This window comes from Leucoraja erinacea, chromosome 33 (genome assembly GCF_028641065.1).
Source record: "Leucoraja erinacea ecotype New England chromosome 33, Leri_hhj_1, whole genome shotgun sequence".
Lineage (NCBI taxonomy): Eukaryota > Metazoa > Chordata > Chondrichthyes > Rajiformes > Rajidae > Leucoraja > Leucoraja erinaceus.
Window position 1 is genome coordinate 12,355,963 of NC_073409.1, and position 17,894 is coordinate 12,373,856.

General features: G+C 42.8%; 1 protein-coding gene across 1 annotated transcript; it reads right to left on the minus strand.

Annotated features, from left to right (window-relative positions):
* Positions 1-313: 313 nt before the first annotated feature.
* Positions 314-8,017, minus strand: ankrd34c (ankyrin repeat domain 34C). The gene is made up of 2 exons (XM_055661360.1): positions 7,691-8,017; positions 314-3,147 (listed from the first exon to the last, which is right to left on the minus strand). Exons 1-2 carry the CDS (start codon positions 7,710-7,712, stop codon positions 1,487-1,489), a joined length of 1,683 nt encoding a protein of 560 aa, XP_055517335.1. The 5' UTR covers positions 7,713-8,017; the 3' UTR covers positions 314-1,486.
* Positions 8,018-17,894: the final 9,877 nt, after the last annotated feature.

Genomic DNA, 17,894 nt, shown 5'->3' on the forward strand with positions numbered 1-17,894 from the left:
GCCTATTGGATTTCCTGGTTGCTAACCATTTCAACTCCTCTCCACATTCCCATACTGACCATCTTACTCAGGGCCTCCTCCATTGCCAGAGGGGGACCACATGTAAACTGGATGAACAGCACCTCATATTACACTTAAGTAGCTTACAACCCAACGGTATGAACATTGGATTCTCCAGTTTTAGGTAACCTCTCATTAAAAGGCTCCCCCTCCCACAGTCTCCCCTTGTTTTCTCCCCTCTCATTTGCTCCTTCCCTGTGCCCCACCTAGATTCTAACATAACCCCCCCCACCTCTCCCCTCCCCTTCTGCTAGTTTCCTGCATCTAGCTCTGCTATTCACAACTCCAACCCTGTTGCACACCCCATGCATTTATCTCTGGCCCTTGTTCCAATCATCTGCCTATCAAAATCCCCCCTCACCTGTGTCCATCTATAGCCTGCCACTTTGTTTTGCCTCTCACCTCTTCTAGCTTTCTTCTTCCCCCTCCCCCCCTCCTCGTATCCTTAATTATAGATTTTCTACTGCTGACATCAGGTTGACAGATCATTAATCCCTTATTTTCTCTCATTCATTTCTTAAAGAAAGGGGATCACATTTACTACTATATTCTGCAGGAATCATTACAGAGTTTGTCAGATCTTGAAAGATGATAAGCAAAGTTTATATTGTCTCTTCAGTCATCATTTTCAAACCTTTGTGGTGGATGAGCAGGTCCTTACTTTTATTTTAATTTTAAAGTTTACTAACTTCTCTGGAATCATTTCTTCATTCATATCTATTTTTTATTTGCTTATGTGCATGGGACCCTTGGTTCTTTAGGAGATGTGTTTGTAACTATCTTCAAGGAAGACACAAAGTATTTGTTAACTTTCTCTACCATTTTTTTATTGTCCTTTATAAACTCCCCCCTCCCTGCCAACAAGGTTTCCCTTGTTATACTCATGCTTTGTGGATATAAGTAGAAGCTCCTACAGTTTATTTTTACATTGAGTGAGAGACCAGTGCCCTTGCAATCGATGGAAGGAATGTCTGGTGACCCCATAGTCAATTGAAGTAAAGGTCAGGCAAAAGAATGGAAGTGCTAGCGGACTATTAATAAATATCCCATGTGGTTTGTAACAGGAGACTGACACTCGTTTTCAGATGATAACTAATATGATTATTGTGTCAACTGCAGCACCAAAAGACAATGAGGTGCTTAATGGGAAATGACCAGTGTCTTCTGTAATCAATATAATAGAATGTCACATATGGTATATATGAGAAGCCCTTATTGTTAATTTCATGACCCCGATACATTTGAATTTCATCCTTATTCGGAACAAGATTTGATTGGTTTGTATCCATCACATATAATCAAGGTGACCCAGCCAGCCCAATTCGATGTATTGAATCACTTTAAAGAAAAACATTGTACTTGTTAAACTGGAATTAGTCTTACTTATCCAAAAGATCCATAAAATGAAGATAAGATCAATGTGTTGCTAAGTGTTCAGCTCCTCAAAATCCGACAACTGCTTCATTTGTTCCACCTGCATAGAATGTCTTCTCACCAGCTTCCTCTTGGCTTTCATGTCATTTCGCTTTGGTGAAGATGGTGCCATGGGAACGACAGACTTCAAGCACATGGTCAGAGGGGATGAAGGTTTGCTGTTGCAGCCAATGTCAGGGATGGGTGGATTGGGATTGACATTCAGTGGAGGCAGATGTCCTGGCCTTGTGTGAGAGATGTGATCTAGAAGTAATGTTCCAGAGCCTCTCCTTTCAAGGAGACCTGGGGGTCTGCGACGAACAGAATTAGGTGATGTGCTGGAGATGCTATCTAATGATTCACGAGAGCTATTCAACAAGGTCAAGGGAGAGGTGTTATGTTTCTTTCTTTCAAAAGTAATTTTTATTGGATCAAAAGGAGTGGTGACTGAATCTGAATAAAGTTGGGAGTCTGAATCATAATGGTCATTGCCCAATCTTCTGCGGTGAACAGTGTCTCGCAAGCTCACTTGGCCAGTTGAAGCAAAGCTGCTGACGCTATCTTGCTCAGAGGGCAACGTGCTTCTTCTAGCTAAAGGCTGATGTTGAGCTTGGTTCTTCTCATAGGACTGTTTTCGGGAAACTGGTGCTGATGTGGATGGAGTTCTAGAAGTTGAGTCACCTACAAATGGGAACGTAGATGGATCTTTACTTTCTATGCTGTTGGTCCTGGACAAAGTTGTCCGTTTGGGCAGAGTCAACCCATTGATTCCTTGCATGATCTCATCATCTGGACTAACCCTTTTGCTCTCCTCCTGGTAAGCAGATGCTGCAAGAACAGATGGAGCAATCAAACCCCAGGGCTCTGACTGAAGCCTCTTTAACTGTGGTAGTCGTGTCCCAATTCGTTTTGGATTGGCTTTTCTAGTTGGAGAGCCAAGATCATTGTGTGGTTTGCTAGTGTAACTTCCAGTTTGATGTGAGATTACCTGGAAGTTAAATGATTTTTCATCTTCCTGCTCACTGGTAGGTGATGGAGTCAAAGAAGTCTTGAGCTCAATATCGGATGGGGACATACACAGAGGCATATGTCTCTCTTCCAACTCTGGTGATGGTGGAACATTTAGATACTGCTTGGTTGTTTTTGTACCAGAAGGAGATTTATCAGTAGTTATTATTATGACTTCTTTCCCTTTAGCTTTGCAGGCATTCAGCAGACATTTAAGGACCTCTTTGTCATCTGTGTTGATGGCATAAACCAACGCTGATGCACCAGAATGATCCTCCAGGCTTGGATCAGCTCCATTGGTCAGCAGCAAGGATACAGCTTCTTCTCCAGCCCTCTCAATACAGGCATACATTAATGCTGTTTTACCAGACTTATCTTGAATGTTTGGGTCTGCCTGATTTTCTAGCAGATATTTGATCATCTTGGCTTTGCTCACACTCTGCTGATCTACATGCCTGGTCATACAAGCCACCATTAGAGCTGTCTCTCCCCTTTCATTGCTTTCATTAATGTATGCTCCACCTTCTAATAAAAGTCTGGTTAATCTCAACCTCCCCAACCACACAGCCTTTAGGAGGGAATTCCCATCGGTCCGTAGTTCAGTGGCATCATCCATGATAAGAGATCTTATTGTATATCCTTTGGAAGCCTGATGGACTTGAACATCTGGGTTAAACAATAAAAGGCAACAATCAATAATATATCTAAAGTTCTAATACTGTCTTCGATGCACACACATTGTATATAATGTCCTATCATTTATCTGTGTAGAGTTACAAAGATTAGAGTTACAAATTATAGATATTACAGGGATCCTGGATTAGGGTCGAGGGATCAGGCAGGAAACAAAGACCAGATCTACTAATGATCTTACTAAGTAGAAGAGTAGCACGAGGGAACGAGGCCACTTCCACTCCTGTTCTTACGCAGTTTCATTGCTATTTATATACCGTTGGCTGATACTCTAGTACAGTGATTAGGGAGAGCTTAAATGGATGCCTTGTCTATTTTCTCAGATGACTGTCTTATAAGGAATGGTCAGACAAGCCATGCTTGTATCTACAGGAGTTTAGAAATGTGAAGGGGATATGACAGCAACATTAGATGTTGACGAATCAGGACAGGGTGGTGTGAAGAGAGAAACGATAACTAGGACTTTAAAAATAGAAAGTCATTATTTGAGTTAAAGATAAAGTGAATTATTTTATCTCAGGTGGTCGCAAGTCTTTGAACTCATTCTCAAGGGTAACCATTCATCATCCCAGTTAAGCAACTTCATGACTCAAAAACTGTCATCTATGATTTAAAATCTTTCCATTGTCTATATTCTCCTCCAGGTGTTCAATCCTCAGGACTTCTCCACTCTCCTCTTGATAATCCCAAATTTAACCCATCCTCCGGTGGCAGCCAACCCTTTAGCTACTTGCACCTGGAGCTCTGGAATTCCTCCCCTCAATCTCTCTGCCTCTCGTTTTACACATTTATTTTAATCTATCACTCAGACTGTCTCAAACCCACTTGTGCTAATATCTCCTGAGAGAGCCTGGTGACGTTTTTTCCTTTGATAATAACCTTGTGAGATGACTGGTCAATTAACCAATTAAAGGCACAATATAAATGGAAGTTATTGTCATAGAAATTCCATTGTTTTCCTTGCATAATGACAAGAAATACTTACTACAACACAGAAGGAGGTGATGCAGCCATCAGGTCCATGCAGCAATTCCAGCAGTACCATTCTTCCTCCCTATTTCCCTGCAATCTTGCAATTTGCTCTCTTTCTCATCTACCCCCCCCCCCCCCCCCCCCCCCCCCCCCCCACACACACACACACACACACACACACACACACACACACAATTTGATGGTTTGCCATTTACCTATATTCAGGGTTAATTTATGAGTGCCAGAATGTCTTTGGGATATGGGAGGAAAATGGAGCGCTGAAAGGAAACTGACATGGTCACAGGGAGAACATGCAAACTTCACACGGACAGCACAGGAGGTCAGGATTGAACCCGGCTTGTTTTCAATCCTACACTACTGTGCTGACCTTGACAGATGAATGACGAGATTTACATACTTATTTTTTGAAAGATTCAAACTGAGGACACAAGAAAATTAATTAGTAATTGTGCTTGTACATTTCTTCTTGGAGTGGTATGTCTGCAGCCGGCTCCCTTTATTGTTTCTGCCCAATTGGAACTGTCTGTACTGGTTAATCCTGACCTGTGCTGACACTCATTAAATAGAGTTGATAGCCACGGTTAAGTAAAATACTATTTTCTTCAGCGGTAGGGTAAGCATCATCGCATTTCAGTGCAGCCTAATTATATTAAAACTGTGATCACGTTCAAGTGGATGCAATCGGGTATAAAGCAACAGAATATCAGTCAAGTCCCAATGGTTTGGATGAAGCTACTTTCCATGTTTTGGACAGTAGATGGCGCAGCAGTTCATGTGAGCAGCAAGATTAGGGAAATGCACACGCGTTTGCCCTTAGGATGTTGCCGCCGTTGCTGATGTTGTTGTCCGTAACTCATTCTCAAGTGAGACCGTGACATCTAGTCTACAATGTTGCGATGAGTACGGAGATGGCTGATTTGACCAATCGAGGCTCGAAACTTCCTTTCACACAGGTTGAAGTGGTGGAAGGATGCTGCAGCATCAGTGGTTCCAGAATCACTGCTAATGTTAGAATATTGCACTGTATTGGACCATACCCTTTAGAGGGGCACAATGTATAGTATAGTATAACAATGTTGTTGGAAATAGTCTAGTACGCTAGGCAAATCAATCCAGGCGCAGTAAATGTCAAAATGCATAATAATCAATCTTAATTTTAACCTCTCCAATCGAATTGGAATTAATGTTGTTAGGTTTGAATGAACCAGTTGTGACAGTTTTACTTGTTTACTGGCTCCGTGAATTTCAGAATCCTTGTTCTCATTTATAATCTTTCTGCCTCGCCATTTCTTTAACTCTGCTTAGTGGAACCACAGACCTGTTAAATGATCAAAGGATAACACCAAGCCACCCAGTCTTTACCCGTTACCCAATTTTTTCATGGAGCCTTGAAATTTACTTTTCCATAAATTATCCGTTTTCCCTCAACATATTTCCTAAATAATTGACTTTTGAAGGCCATCGGTGCCTGTTTTACACCGCCCATACAGGCAGCGAGTTCCAGACCAGAACCGCTCACTGCTCCCAAATGAATCCCGCCGTCTCTTTAAATTCGTGTCTCCTGCTCTTTGAACCAGTTGACACTGGGAACAAATTTTCTGCATTCGTCCCATGTAAAAGAATCATGATATGGCGCACCTCTGTCAGGTCTCCTCTCAACTTGTCTGCAGATGGGGGAACAACAACAGCTTCTCCAGACTAACCTTAGAGCTGGAATCTTTCATCCCAGAGTGGTTGTATCGCCAAATCCTCTTTGGTTTAGCACAGCTATCTCCCGTCCCTTCTCCCGCTTGGTCACCATCTCCTGAGCCCTCACTCTGTGAAACACCAATCGGTGAAAGGAAAAGGTCGCCTGTAAAATGCCAATCCTGCGATAGGCATTAATTGACGAAAATGTTCTTCATTTTCTTAATAATGTTCTGGTCCATTCTGCACTTTATTTCAATTAAAGTATTTAATTGTAATTAAATATAAATTTTAACATTATAATAACCCACCGGAGCTAAAAACTAATTAATTTATACAGGAAAATATAGGGAATGGAAATTAGTTAATTAAATTCAGAACATTAGCACTGATTTGAATTGGATATTCAGAATTACAAAATGAACATGCAAACCAAACAAAAAGGAAAGTCACTATCTTTACCCTAACAGCCTGATATTGAGAAGGGTGTGTCGGGCATCAGATACCGAGGCTTTGACTGTGAGGATGTGAAAAGCAAAGACAAGAGGAACCGAATATCTTGTGGTGGGGACCGACAGATATCGAGGTAGATGGAGACAGACAGACAGAGACGTCGAAGAAATATAAACGGACAGGCGGGGAAACAGAGGATACGCATACCAGAGACCAACCAAAAACTAACTGTGGCTGTTGATAAGTCGTTAGGGAATGGTCGCTGTCCACGGTGCTGATTTCACAACAATACCACTATCCCTTTCATTCACTAGGCTCTGGGTCTAGAATTACCCTTCTTCCGTCCCTGCTCACCCCTCTCCAACATCTTGCCGCTCACATAGAACCCTTGAAACTTTAACTCTGCATCTCTCTCCGCAGATGCTGTCTGACCCGCTGAGAATATCCTGCACTGTCTATTTCTATTTATTGGGCTCCATGCAGCCTCTCACTACCCCTACCTCAATCCTGCAGTTTCCTCCTTCCAAATCCCCTTGGTATCTCTACCCTGCCTTCCTGTGCTGGGGGACGCCTCGTGTACTACCCGCATTGTGCTGCGGGCAGCCTGTTTACCATTCGCTAATGTGCTCGCTCTAATTATTGTGCAGGCGCTCACTCCTGTTGCCTTTCAGTGTGGGAACCAGATAGCGCAACGTCAATCCTCCAGCCTTGTGCGAGCGGCAGGGGTTTTGAACCAGTGACAAGGGTTCTCGTCTCTGATTCCCTAGACCCACTGGGGCAATGCCGAGGGGGCAATCATCCCGTGGGCATTCGCGGGTAAAGAAAGGGCGTGTTCAGGAGCCGGGGGAGGGAATCGACAAGAATGGTACAGAAGTCCAATATTTCCAGCGATCCGTTCTCCAGGCTGTTTCCCGAGCCCCCATTTGAATGACTCGTTGTTGCTTCAACCCGGGTCAGTAAACTGCAGGTCTCTTGATCGGAGGGAAAATCCCGCCAAAGAAGTATCAATTGGTAAATGTCGCGGACACCCGGTCGTACCCCTGAAGACATTTGAAAGTGTAACCCTCGGCGAGAAAAGCAACTCTCTCGGACTAGACAGAGTTAAAAGCACGCCTACACCAAAATGCTTTGCTGTTGCCGAACTCCGCAATATCTCCCCCCGGGGGACAGAGCTAAGGGAGGGGGAGCGGGGACTGCTAACTGGAAAACTAAATACATATTTAAAAAAATTACATTTAGCTATCTAGGCTGCTCACACAGAGATCGTAACAGATTATCATTCTTAAATCGTCGATAGAGATTTCATTTAATAGCCCTTAAAATTGCCTCTCTATTCCATGTTTTTAAAATGATGTTTTAAAGGGTGGGAAATAAGCAGACTTACGCGTTGGGACGGAGCTCGACATCGCTGAGGCGTTGAACAGACCATGGTGTCTCTCTCTGCCTGTTGAAATCGCTGAGAGCCTTGTTCAATGTTGCTATTTAATCCAAAAATAAAACATCAAGAAGTCGATGTATTTCCCGACTGCGGCAGCACGGGGAGGGGAGAGGAGAGGAAAGCAATGTGTGCAGGGTTGCGATCGTAGCTCCGGCAGGTAGAGGATTTTATTTACATGTTGAAACGGGAGGTGATGAGTGGAATCTTGCAGGTGAGACCTGCCGGTGGTGTTGCCCCTCGCGGGTCTGGACAGCGTTGTTTTGGCTTGTGCTGTGTTTAGGGTGAGCTCAGATGGAGAGATAGGGTTTATAAATATCCGTTTCTTTCATTTGTCAGAAGAAGTACGATAGCGTGCGCGTCATGAACGTCATCCCCAAAATAAGCACGTAACCGGTGTAGAAAGTATTTTTGCCCCTCTGTTCTTAACATCTTCTAAAAATTACTCTTCTGTGGAAATATCACCTCCTTGTCAAACGTAATCAGTCACGAAGTGTCTGCTGGAGGGAGGGGCTGTATTCAGGTCATTAAGATAAGAACTTTTGAACAGTTAAACATAATTTGCCTGGGAATTGCTTGCTTTTCAAAGAAGGAATGGTCCGGGAGAGGTCTGCACTTTTATCCCACTCATGGGACACTGGGCCGCTCAGGATGGTCAGCAGGTGGTTTTGACATGAAGGGGGCAAGAGGCGAGGTTGGCCGGGCGGTGGATGTTTAATCTTCCCGCCTATGGTGTGCAGTCACATTGAGGCAAATTCTCGGCTCAGTTCATCTGATGACACTGGTAGGGTATTACAAATGGACCTTACGCAGATGTCAGCCATTCTCTTATTAAGATCCGTTGAAAAGGTCTCCGAATCACAACTTGACGAAGATCAGACAAAGTATCCTGGGTGATTATTGTCCCATTTGATGTTCTTTCGTCTGCGACCGTGTTATGAGAGTCTCTGAAACACTCTACGGATCGGCTGGGAGGGAATGTACACTCGTTGCCTTTAGGGCATTTCTCTGTCCACCCCGACTGCTTACAGTCCAGAGAAGAGTCACCCAGCTGCACAAGAAGGGAGCAAAGCAGAATAGTGGAACTATAGGCCAATAAGTATGAGTTCAGTGGTTGGTAAGATTTTAGTCCATTAGAGGCCATTATAAAGGATGAGGTTACGGAATAGGCCGAGGTCAGCATTGCTGGACAAATTTGCTGGAATTCTTTGAAGAAGTAAATAGCACGACAGACAAAGGAGTGTCAGTAGACGTTGTTTACTCAGATTTTCAGAAAGCCTTTGATAAGGTGCCGCACAGTTAGGCTGCTTAGGAAGATGAGAGCCCACGGTATCAAAGGGCAGATACTAGCATGGATAGCAGGTTGGCTGGATGGCAGAAGACAAAGAGTGGCAATAATGTTGGCTGCCAGTGACTAGTGGAGTTCCGCAAGGGTCGACTCTTCACTTTGTATATTAATGATTTGGATGAGGGGATTGAAGGCTTTGTGGCAATTTTTTGCGGACAATACGAAAATAGGTGGCAGGGCATATAGTGTATAGAAAGCAGGGACTCTGCAGAAGGACTTGGACAGGTTGGGTGAGCGGACAGAGAAGTGGCAGATGGAATATAGTGTAGCAAAGTGTGGAGCCATGTATTTTGGTTGTAGGAATAAAGGCGTAGACTATTTTTAAAAAGGGGCGAGAATCCAGAAATCGGAAACGCACAGGGAAATTGGTAGTGCTGGTGCAGGATTCCCAAAAAGTTAAACTGCAAGTCAAATCAGTAGTGAAGAAAGTAAACTCAATGCTAGCATTTATTTCAAGAGGGCATGCATACAAAAAACAGGGATGTCATGCTGAGGCTCGATAAGACGCAGGTAAGGCCGCTTTTGGAATATTGTGAGCAATTTTGGGCATCATTTCTGAGGAAGGATGTGCTGGCTCTGGAGAGGGTCCAGAGGAGGTTTACAAGAAGGATCCCAGGAATGAGTAGCGTTTAAGAAAGAACTGCAGATGCTGGAAAAAATTGAAGGTAGACAAAAATGGTGGAGAAACTCAGCGGGTGAGGCAGTGTCTATGGAGCGAAGGAATAGATTTCGGGTCGAGACCCTTCTTCAGAGTGATGTGGAGGTGTGGGGGTGAGAAGAAGAAAGGAAGAGGCAGAGACAGTAGGCTGTGGAAGAGCTGGGAAGGGGAGTGGAAGGAGGGAGAATGCAAGGACTACCTGAAATTGGAGGTCAATGTTCATACTGCTGGGGTGTAAACTGCCCAAGTGAAATATGAGGCGCTGCTCCTCCTGCAGTAGGACTCTGCAGTAGGACTCACTCTGGTCATGGAGGAGGCCCAGGACAGAAAGGTCGGATTCGGAATGGGAGGGGGAGTTGAAGTGCTGGGCCACTGGGAGATCAGGTTGGTTAGTGCGAACCGAGCGGAGGTGTTGGCCCGAAGCGATTGCCAAGCCTACACTTGGTCTCACCGATGTAGAGCGGCTGACACCTAGAGTAGTGGATACAATAGATGAGGTTGGAGGAGGTGCAGGTGAACCTCTGCCTCACCTGGAAAGACTGCTTGGGTCCTTGGATGGGGGGGGGAGATAAAGCGACAAGTGTAGCATTTCTTGAGGTTGCAAGGAAAAGTACCGGGGGAGGGGGTGGTTTGGGTGGGAAGGGATGAATTGGGAAGATCATCCCATCTCCTCTCTTTTCGGCTTTCCGCAGAGACCGCTCCCTCCGTAACTCCTTGGTCAATTCGTCCCTTCCCACCCAAACCACTGCAGGGGTGGAGTTGGATTCACTGGAGATGGTCTTGGAAGGGAGGATGCTCAAACTGCAGAGCATCTTGGACAATACAGCTCACACCCTCCATGACACACTGGTCAATCTGAGAAGCACCTTCAGCAACAGACTTGTTCCACGAAGATGCAGCACAGAATGCCACAGGAGATCCTTTATCCCTGTGGCCATCAAACTGTGCAACTTTTTGTCATGGGGTAGACTGACTCCCCTTCCCCCTCCTCAATCTTTGCACATCCCCAATCCTGGACTTTGCACTCGTCATTTTAATTTCATGTTTCATGTATCTTGTTGTGTTTTATGACTGTTGGCAAACCAATTTGCCTCCTGGGATAAATAAAGTTCTCTCATATTGTAAAGGAGGTGCATGGCATGTTTACCTGCATTGATTGGTGCATTGAGTATCAAAGTTGGGAGGCCATGCTGTCCAGCAGCTGTGTAAAACTTTGGTTGGGGAATATTTGTAGTAGTGTTTGCAGTTTTGGTCACCACACTACAGGAACGATGTGGAGATTTTAGAGAAGGTGCAGAAGAGGTTCACAAGGATGTTGCCTGGATTAGCATGTATTACTTTGTTGCCTTGTTTAGAGTGTATTAGCTATGATTACTACTGGTTTATTATTTCATGTGTACTGATGTATTGTGAAAAACACTGTTTTGCGTGCTATCCAGGCAAATCATACCACATGAGTACAATGGGTCGTGCATAAGAAAAAATAAACAGAGTTCAGAATGTAGTGTTACAGCTGCAGGGAACGTACAGATTATAAAACAGTGCAAGGGCAACAACAAGGTAAATTGGAAGAAGGGAAATCCATGCTTAGCATATGAGAGGTTCTTTCAAGATTCTGGTAACACTGAATAAGAAGCTTTAAAACATAAATCTGTTGGTACGTGCATTCATGTTTTTGTATCTTCTGCCTGACAGGAGAGGGGAGAAGAATGACCTGAGTATGAGTGGTCTGCATTCAAAGGCAGCATGAGCGTAGATTGAGTTGATGAGGGTGAGGAAAGCTAGACAAACTTGGGTTGTTTTTTTTGGAGGATTGGATGCTGAAAGGCTGAGGGGATAGAAATATTCCTCCTGATTCAGTGGCAATTTCTTCCCAGCTGTTATCAGGTAACTGAACCATTCTATCACCAACTAAAGAGTGGTCCTGACCGGCCATCTACTCATTGGATCTTTAATCTTTAATCTGACTTTCCTGAACTGTATCGTGCACTAAACATCATTCACTTTATCCAATAAATGTACACAATGGATGGCTTGATTGTGGTCATTGTATGGTCTTTCCTTTGACTGGAGAGCATGCAACAAAAAAGCTTTTCACTGTACTTTACTAAACGTGACAATAAACTAAAATTATGAGAGGCATAGATATGGAAGATAATTAGTCTTTTTCCTAGGTGTAGTCAAAAACTAGTGGGCATAGGTTTAAAGTGATAGGGGGAAAGTTTAACGGAGATTTGCAAGGCACGTCTTTCACACAGGGAGGGATGGGTTCCTGAAGCGCACTGCCAGGTGGGATAGGGGAAGCAGTTTCAATAGTAATTTTTAAGAGACATTTAGACAAATACATGAACAGTCATGAAATTGAGCTATTCAGACCGTGTACATGCAGATGGGATTAATTTGGACTGGCATTATGATTAACACAGCCATGGTGGGCCGAAGGGTCTGTTTCTGTGCTATATATACTGTGTTATATGTTCTATCAGATTACAATGGATCCCGCATGTAATTCATACATTAACCATACATCTATCCTTTGAATGTTATCCTTCAATTGTGAATTATGTAGAATATCAACCAATATAATCTGTTTGGGGCATGGATTGAGCCTGTCTCTTATTCACTGGCGGTTAAAAATCCCAAAATAGATCCTTTTAATGTTTGTTGCAGTGCTAGTCTAAATCTCACTCTGTGACTCACTGTAAATATAAATATATTTATAGACTCATTGAATATGTTTTGCTGTTCAGTTGTCACTTACCTAAAGTTCAAATATAGGGATGTTAATTCTGTACGGTGTATAGTATCTCAAAAAGTCTTGTGAACAATATTGATAATTTTTCTTGGAGAGGCTCATCTACATTTTGAAGTCTGTTACAGACACCATGAAGCTTAAATCAAGCTGATACTCAAGTATTGGGAAGTGGAGGAGTCCTTGTAGCTATTATTCTCAACAGGCTGAGAAGCTCTTCACGGGAACATTTAAGAAACACTTTGGAGGTACAGTATATAGCTTTCATAGAGTAGAGGGGGAGACATTGTTTCCAGGATGACATGTAACTGGTATGTATAGATTTTGGGTTATTGGTGACAGAACCAGAGGAGATCTGAAGAGAAAGGTTTCCTACAGTATATTGAGATGTAGAATATGCTGCTTGAAAAGAAGATGGATAGATAAATACTGTGAGGGGAGAATGTAGTGAGAAGAAGCAGATGTTGCAGTGCACACTGAGGAAGGACACAGCTTTTGGAAGGAAGGATATGGTGGGTGGAAGAAAGGGCAGCATTTGGAAGCAAGAATGGTGGGTGGACGGAAGGCCAAGGTGGGTTGAAGGAAGGTTGTGCTGAACAAGGTCCTCCTTGAGGCACAGTTGGTGTACCCATTGCCATTGGTGCAATACCATCTACAATCTCCCTTTTCACCAAAATTCTGCAGCCTTCAAGCTCAAACAATACACACACCAACCTTACTTAGCATCTTATTAAAAATCAAACACTGAATGCCAGAGCCTTACATGGATACAGGCATAGGCTCTAGTTATCCACAGTCCACATTCCTGCACTGGTCCTCCTTTCATTGGCAAAGCATTATTCCATTTCTTAGGTTTTCTGGGGTAACTATCAATTCATCTCAGTCTTTCCCTGTGGGAATCAGTCTCATATTTTCCCCAGGCTCTGGGTAAATAAGTTGTTCCTGAAAGCCTTGTGGGATTTATTAGTCACTGTCTTACAATAACGACCCCATTGTGGTTTATCATACGTGGCAACATCTCTCATCCAGCCGATTAAAATACTTTTCATATTTAAAAGATTGTATCAGATCATCCTCAATGTTCTTTTCTAGAGAAAAGTACTCAGCCTGTCCCCCTTTATCGCAGTACTAGTATCAAAGTTGTAAACTCGTATCGGAATGTATTCGGTCAACAAATATATACAGCTAGGAATCATTACTGTGGAGCTCTTGGTCAGGTCCATGATCAATGGAATCCCTACATTGCAATATCTCCATGTAATTCCATGGTTAACCATTATACCATCACACCCTCACCTTCTCCAATGTGACAATCATGTCCTCAGAAAAAGTCTGCAGTTCACCAACACTGCAGTCGTCACTGGCCTCCAAAGCATTACTGCGGGCTATTATAACCCAAGCTGGAATCCGCCCAGATTTCTTATAATATGAAATTTGCAACATTTGACGTGTTTTCCTGCTCAGTTTAGTGAGTGGCTCCACGGTCCGGCGTGTCCAGCTATCTGATGTCACTATTCATGTTTTATAATAGTGGGGTTTCAGGGCTTGTTCTCTCTACCATCCGCTCCCTGTAAAACAGTCTGAAGGATTCTTAATCCCCTCTTTCTCCCTACATCCTGAAGGAACAGGGATGTAGGTGTTACACTGTCACACTGAACCACAAACCACTGAAAATGTTATCAATCTATGCCCCAATGTTCCTCGAAACAGTTACTGGTGCCTCACCTTTTTATTGAGTATTGTCACTCCAAGGACTTTTGTCATATAATATAGGCAGTATTAATGTTCAAATGCTTTCCCAGTACAATTACATTTTCCCCATGCTAATGAAGCATGTTCCAACCCTGACCCTGGTACCTGAGCTAGGGCCCTAAGTGCCTATAAAAGCTTCTGTCGTTGTATTTGAATTGCAGTTGTTGGTCAAACTTCTAATAAGGCACTAGGTGACAGATGTTGGAATGGACATGGAGCTGCTAATTAATGAGAGTTATGAATCTACATAGATTACAGTCTGTTACCTGTTTCACACACTGTGGGCTGGATTGGATTCAGTTACATTTTACACTCACTCCTAGCCTGTATTAGCTGATATTGAGATTGTTTTTTAGTTGTTGCTTCATTTAGATGATTAAAGCTTCAGTTAATAATATAGCTTATGAATACGAGCAAGTGGTATTGATAGTCATTATTTATTCAGGCACAGCAGTGCATAAGAGAAGATTCCTGGGATAATGAATGTTGTTACAGTACAAGAGACTGCAGATACTGGAATCGGTAGCAAAGGAAAGAGAACCACTAGAAGAATTCAGTGGGTCAGGCAGCATCTGTGGAGGGAAATGGCCAGTTAATGTTTTGAATCGAGACCCTTCATCCAGACTTAATTTTGACATAATTTACATAACTTAGGATGTTTCCACTAGTGAGAGAATCTAGGACTAGAAGTCATACTCAGAATTAAAGGACATTCCTTTAGGAAGGAGATGAGGAGGAATTTCTTTAGCCAAATGGTGGTGAATCTATGGAATTCTTTGCCACATAAGACTGTGCAAAACCATGTCAATGGATATTTATAGAGCAGAGATAGAGTGATTAGTGCGGGTGTCAAGGGTTATGGGGAGAAGGCAGGAGAACGGGGTTGGGTTGGAGGGATAGATTAGCCATGATTGAATGGCGGAGTAGACTTGATCGGCTGAATGGCATAATTCTGCTCCTATCACTTAAGACATTATGACCTTATTGCCAGCTCTTAGAACCAATCAGGTCACTGCTGGAAGTGTTGTTATGTTTCATGCTGTCCCTTCAAAGCTTTAATTAAATGCTACACAGTTCACAGTGGAAATCAAAATGCTGGTTTCGGGTTCATCCCATTGTGATTACAAATTTCACGCTATCACTTTATGGTTAGCAAATAGTTATAGTGAGGCCCAGTGGGAGAGAAAGAAGGGTTGAATGGGAATCTTTGGAGAAGTGCACAGAGCAATCAATGATGCAGAGCAGGATGCTCAGTGTGTGAATGCTCCTTCCTGTTTTAGATATTTTGCCTCCCAGAAGTCTCACTGAGTGCAGATGTTAAAATAATGTTCAAATAAATGCTGGATCATGACTAGGTCTTTGCTATTTGCGTCACATCTAGTAGCTACCATTTTATCTACGAGTCATTTAACTAGCAATCCAACAAGTAACATAATCCTGTCTGCTGATATCGTGAGCATAATCCTACTATAAAATTGAGTGTGCTGAACCACCGTGGCACTATGCACCCAGCTCCACAGGTGTATCATGTATGAAAGCGCACCATTGCGATCAATTCTGTCTAAAGTAAAATTTGAGAGAAAAATTGCTGCATCTGACATTGGAGAGAGTTAAACAGAAAAGTAATCAGCAACAGGATGTCTGACCCACTTTTAACTCTCAAAAAAATCTTCTCACCTAACATCTCATATCATGTGCTTAGGACTCATTTTGTGACATCGCAATTCTAAACCTCCCAGCCTTGTGTTCAAATCACTTCCTTCTCTTTGACCTCTTCTAACTTTACAAGTCCTCAAAATTTTGCAAACTTTTTACACTCCAGCAATTGTAGACTTTTGCACATAACCTCCCTCTCCTTGATATTAATTGAAGATTCTGCCATTTGCTTTTCTTTTCCACCCCCATATGTTAACCCTGGCTAAATTGGATTGTTGGCGAATCAGAGTTGGCGAATCAAAAGCTCGATGGCATAGGTTTCAGATGAGAGTGGAAAGAACCTGACAGACAATGTTTTCACACATAGTGTAGTGGGAATATGGAGCTGCCAGACAAAATAGTTAAGGCAGGTACAATAACAACATTTAAAAGACATTTGGACAGGACATGGATTGGAAAGGTTTAGAGGGATTTGAGTCAAATGGGGATGTACGGGACTAGCTTAGATGAGGAATCTCGGTCAGCATGTGAGATGTGCTGAAGGGCCTTTTTCTGTGATGATAACCCTTGCACGTGGTCAACATGGATTTTGTGGGTTGCATGGTCACCTTTTGTGCCTTAATAATCCTATGATTCCATCTATTGCTTCTTTAAGAGCGACCCTTTAAGTCCTATTTTACTTATCGTAAGGTTGCTTATGACATTTGGGTGACATGTGTGGAATGTTGCATTGCACCAAATGTTCTACACAATTGCAAGTTATTGTTGTTGCTGTGGTTTGTCAGTTGTCAGATACTGGCTGAGACTGAGTGAAAGGTAAAGGTGCATTTGTTTATTATGTGGTTGTGGAGGTGGAATTGAACTTGCTAACGTTACCATGACTATGAAAGCCAAATATAATGAACGCTAATCAATGGCAAACAGTTTCCATGTTCAATCTCATTTTATTTTCCTTTTTAATAAATTGGAAATCTAGGATATGCTCCATTTCGCTTGACTTCGATGTGTTCTTATTCTGAGCTGACAGCTAAAGATCACCATGGTTATTGCTTCATCTATTTCTATTTCTGGAGGTCAGATGCAAGCAGTGAGCAGAATCTGTGAGTAATTAGGCTGACAAGACCTGGATGTGTCTGATGGTTATGCAAATAACACAATGACAATAAATAACATGAATTTTGATTACTTTATGCATTCATCAGCATATCCATAGAATTCAATGGGTGGGATTTTTGCTCAGTACATTCAGTGTAACAGTGCGAGGTATCGAACTTCTCCAGAAAGGTTACAAAAGTGCATATGTTGGAGAAGCACCAAGAGTTTCACATGGTCAGCGGTGAAGGATTGAAACGTGTGGTCCATGTTCTCTTTTAGTGAACATAGAAGATACCTGTTTCTATTCAAAATAGTACTGAGAGGCTGATCAGCATTCCTTTCCCAGGATGTGCACAGATTGAGAGGGAAAGTGGGAATGGTACAGAGTCAGCCATAGGATAGTGCCAGTCACCACTTAGCACTGCCAGTTATTGACGGACCACATTTATATATATATATATATTTTCTCACCCTGTTTCTTACAATCACTTTCTAAAGGTCATGCCTTTCACCTGATCTGTCTTGGCCTATCTCCATATCGGCTTTGTCTAATGCGACTCCTCTTCCCAGCTCAGCTTTGAATATTATAACCCCCTCCATTCTCTCCTCATTATGAGGAAGGGTGCTGATCCACCCTTGAAAACATTGACTAATTTCTCTTTTCACAGATGCTGCATAGCTGGCTGAGTTCTTCCAGCATTTCTGTATTTGTTTGAAATTTCTCATTTTTGTTTACAAGACATTTCCTCCCTATGTTCAAATTCTCTGACCAGCAACAATCTCTGAGAATTCTGCCTTCACCAGTTCTGATTCTTGTGCACCCCTGATTTTGTCGCTCTGTTGTTGGTGGCTATGTCTTCAACTGACTGGTCTTTGACCTTGATGTCTCTCT

What these genes read in the sequence shown, in the direction of transcription:
- ankrd34c (XM_055661360.1), bottom strand. Translation starts at nt 7,712, where the DNA reads ATGTCGAGCTCCGTCCCAACGC. An exon ending in GTCGAGCTCCGTCCCAACGC is followed by an intron (nt 3,148 to 7,690) that starts GTAAGTCTGCTT and finishes TGTTTAACCCAG; the next exon opens with ATGTTCAAGTCCATCAGGCT.